The 3613-nt window shown below is 53.0% G+C and overlaps 1 protein-coding gene across 1 annotated transcript in view; it reads right to left on the reverse strand.

The window, feature by feature from the left end:
* The window catches only part of FGF22 (fibroblast growth factor 22), a 13010-nt gene extending 10574 nt beyond the window's left edge, over positions 1–2436 (reverse strand). Inside the window, exon 1 of the mRNA XM_004717006.1 lies at positions 2335–2436. Coding sequence (XP_004717063.1) covers positions 2335–2436 — 102 coding nt within the window. The remainder of the gene's footprint in view (positions 1–2334) is intronic.
* Between the last annotated feature and the right edge of the window lie 1177 nt (positions 2437–3613).

The following is a 3613-nucleotide window of genomic DNA, read 5'->3' on the forward strand; positions in this document are numbered from 1 at the left end:
CCCTCCTTCCCTTCCCCCTCTCTCCACGTGGACCACCAAGCTGGGCTGAGGTGAGCAATGGTACCATGTAACATGCCTGACTGTATTACTGTATTATCTCTCATGCTCTCGATGACTTTAATATAATGCTTATATATCTCAACCGTATAATTGTGCATGACTGAACCCAGAAGTAATATTACTGAACTCGTAGAGTGTCAACGGGTGGGGGCTGGCCCCTTCACTCCCCAGCGCCAAATTTTTTTATTTAATACTACACACCTGCATGGCCCTGGTAAGAACGCGGGGTGGGGCTGGGGTGGGGGGTACTAAGGATCTGCCTGGAAGTCACTGTGAGCCTGGTTCCCGGCCAGGCCCACCCTGTTGAGTAGAGCAGGAGCCCTCTGAGGAGCAGAGGAGGTATGCATTACAGCAAGAGCCAGGAGCAGAGCGCGTCCTCTGGACCCGAGATCCCTGCGCAACGGGCCGCCTGAATCCAGACACAGCTGTGTCATCGGAGGAGCGGCAGCAGACCCAGCAGCCAGGGCAGGGGACAGAGGGGTGGACTTCCCAGCCCAGGCAGCAGGGGAAGCTGGTGCTTCTGTGCGGGGGCTGGCTTGCGGAGTGGGGTGCCTCTGGGCACTTAATTGGGGGAGCTGAGCCCCCGGAAGGGGAGTGAGCATGTGGGCCTCACTGGGTTGAGGCTTACAGCAGAGTGACAGGCCCCCTTGGGCAGTTATGCGCAGGCTGGAGAGAACTTTGTCAAACAACTCAACCCCTCAACCTGAGCATTATTCCTCATTCATGTTACAACTTGTGAGCTTCCTTACTGAACCCCTTCGTCATGACATTTGCCTGTGAAGTCTCTGCGCTCATTGCGGTGGGTGTTAAGATCCAGAGGAGAAAATCAGAGAAGGTCGGTTAAGTCAGCCCTCCTGCGCAGAACGGAATGCTCCGCCTCCTCACAGAATCTTGGGGAGCTGTGCTGCACCTCTTGACATGGGTGGAGTTGAAGGATCGGATGCTGGGTGAGGCACACGGTGCCTGTGTCTGACCCAAGCCGTGGTGTTTTTGTTTTGTTTTTCAAATCACTTTACTAGGACACAATCCAGACATCATGCCGTTCAAGAGTCCGGTCTTATCAAGCAGTGCTTGGCAGTCAAGACCACTGCGAAAAAATCAGTTTCAAAATATCTTCTTCCTGCCTGTTCTCGTTGGGATCTGCCCCCGCCTCACCCTCCCTGCTGCCCTGGCATGCACCCTCCGAGTCCGTATCTCAGGTCCTTTCCCCAGAGATTCACCCAGCCTGGGTCTCACGAACCAGAAAACAGACAGATCCGTGACAGAGAGTCAAGAACTCTACCCGGAAAACCAAACGCGGCAGATCAGCCACAGTGTGAACAACCAGACAGAAAGCATTACACATCAAATCAAGCTCCAAGTGGCATCAAAAGGGAGATCAAAGGACCGGTTTTAACCCTTCAAGTCAGGCTGACCATCTTAATTCACTACAGTCACCTCCCCAATACACTCCATGTGACAACTGAGTTATTCCCCCCTCACATATGGTCAGAGGGTAAATCAAGGGAGGCTCATTCCATGTGCAGCTCCTGCAAAGGCATTTGGGCCTCTGCTGCCATCAGCCATGGTCTTGTCAATGGCCTCGTGTGCTTGTGACAGTTGGACACTGAATAAGGAAGGCCGAAAAAGAGTCGCTGCATTTGAATTGTGGTGCTGGAGGACACTGGAAGTGCCATGGACTGCTGGGGCAGTCCCTAATCCGGTGTCAATTGAAGGATTCAGGGTGTGGGGTGGAGTCCAGGCTGTCAATCTGGACATGGCCAATGAGACCTCTGTGGGCATGGCCTTCTCCTGAGAATTCTGGGAAATCTGGTGCTTCCTCCTTGGAGGCAGGAGACACTATCTCTCTCGGTTCACTCCCTTGGAGACTCTCTACTGACAAGGCTGACTTCCTGAGAGGCTTCCCTGAGGAGATGCCACAAAGACCTACCCTGATGCCGCCCTGGGAACTGGGATGGCCATGTGGAGACGCCTGCCAGCGCTGAGATGCTTCTACCACCACAGACTTTCTCCCCACCGGCCTGTGATCTTCTGCATTCGGCGTCATTGCATGTGTTTCATGAGTCTGAAGAGGACTTTGTAGATTATGCCCTCGGACTGGACTGGGTTGGGATGTTTTCTTTTCTTTTTTTTTTTCTGGAAAGGCTTTATTATTGGGGGTGGGGGGTAACGATGACATGGCACTCAGTCCTTCTTGGCGGCGGCCTTCCTCATGGCGGCAAGCACGTTGCTTAGCTCCTCTCTCTTCCTCTTAGCCCGGATGTGTGTGCCCACCCGCTTCTTGATGAACTTAAGCGCCCGCTTGTCCTTGGAGACCATGAGCAGCTCCATGGCCCTTCGCTCGTAGGGTGCAAAGCCACACACCTCCTGGATCATGTCCCGCTCTTAAAGTACAGTTACCCTTTATATAAAACTCTCTCTTATATACATATGCGTGTTTATGAGTTTGTTTCTCTAGTCTACCCGGACTAACACAACTGCCAAAAAAAAAAAAAACAGAACAAAAAAACCCAAACCAAATCTGTTTTGGAAGAAGTTTAGCCAAAGTGTTCCTTAGAGGTAAAGATGGTCAGCTTTGGACATGTCAGGAGAGACCAGCCCCGGAGAAGGACACCATGTTTGGGACAGTGGAGGTACGTGTTTGCACAACTGAAGCGGAAGCGATGAGTGGACACAGCAGCTGCCACAGAGGGCTCAGGCAGAGGAACCACTGAGGACCGGCAGTGTCTCCCTCTGTTGTGCATGGAGTCGCTGTAGGTCAGAGGGACCAGAGCAACACGGGGGAGGGGGGGGAAGGGAAGGTAACAGGCTGGAGAGTAGACAGGTGTTCACTTGGGTGACAAAAAACAAACTCACAGCGACCCTACGGGGCAGGGTAGAACTGCCCTGTGAGTTTCCAAGACGATAACTCTTGATGGGAGTCGAAAGCCTTGTCTGTCTCCCTTGGAGTGGCTGTTGGTTTAGAACTGCTGACCTTGCGGTTAGCAGCCCAAAGAACAACCAGCTCTGCCACGGGGGACCAGCTTGGGTGAAGAGGAAGACAATCTCCACAAGAGGGATATGGCCTGAAGGACAGACGGATGGACAGATGGATAGACGGGACTAGGGTACCATGCATGGAGAGGTTTGATAAGCTGACTAATGCTAAAATGATGATGATCAACATTAGGAAAACGAAGGTTGCGTTTTGTTCTGAGAGAGAGAGAGAGATACCTGGATTACTTCCTAGCCCGAGAGGGGAGCCCCATCAGGGGGTCTGCAGGAGCAAGTGGAAGTGGCAGAAACCTGTGCAGCTTTGGAGACCATTGTGCAGAGAAGGAAACTGGTTTGGGAAAAGGGAGAGAATCCAGAAGCCATAGCTTCCAGCCGGGTTGTATTGGAGCAAGGGGGCACCACTAAGCTTAGGAGGGGGGATCAGGTGAGGCTGATTCAGCCCCTCCCCCCCACCAGGGTTAGGAGATGAACCCCAGATGGCCATCAGTCACTCCGGTGAGGTCCCACCTGCTGGGGCACCTTACGGTGGGCTGGGACAACTGCTGTCTGTTGAGAACAT

This window comes from Echinops telfairi, unplaced genomic scaffold (genome assembly GCF_000313985.2).
Source record: "Echinops telfairi isolate 266 unplaced genomic scaffold, ASM31398v2 ScPeMD7_7459;HRSCAF=8497, whole genome shotgun sequence".
Lineage (NCBI taxonomy): Eukaryota > Metazoa > Chordata > Mammalia > Afrosoricida > Tenrecidae > Echinops > Echinops telfairi.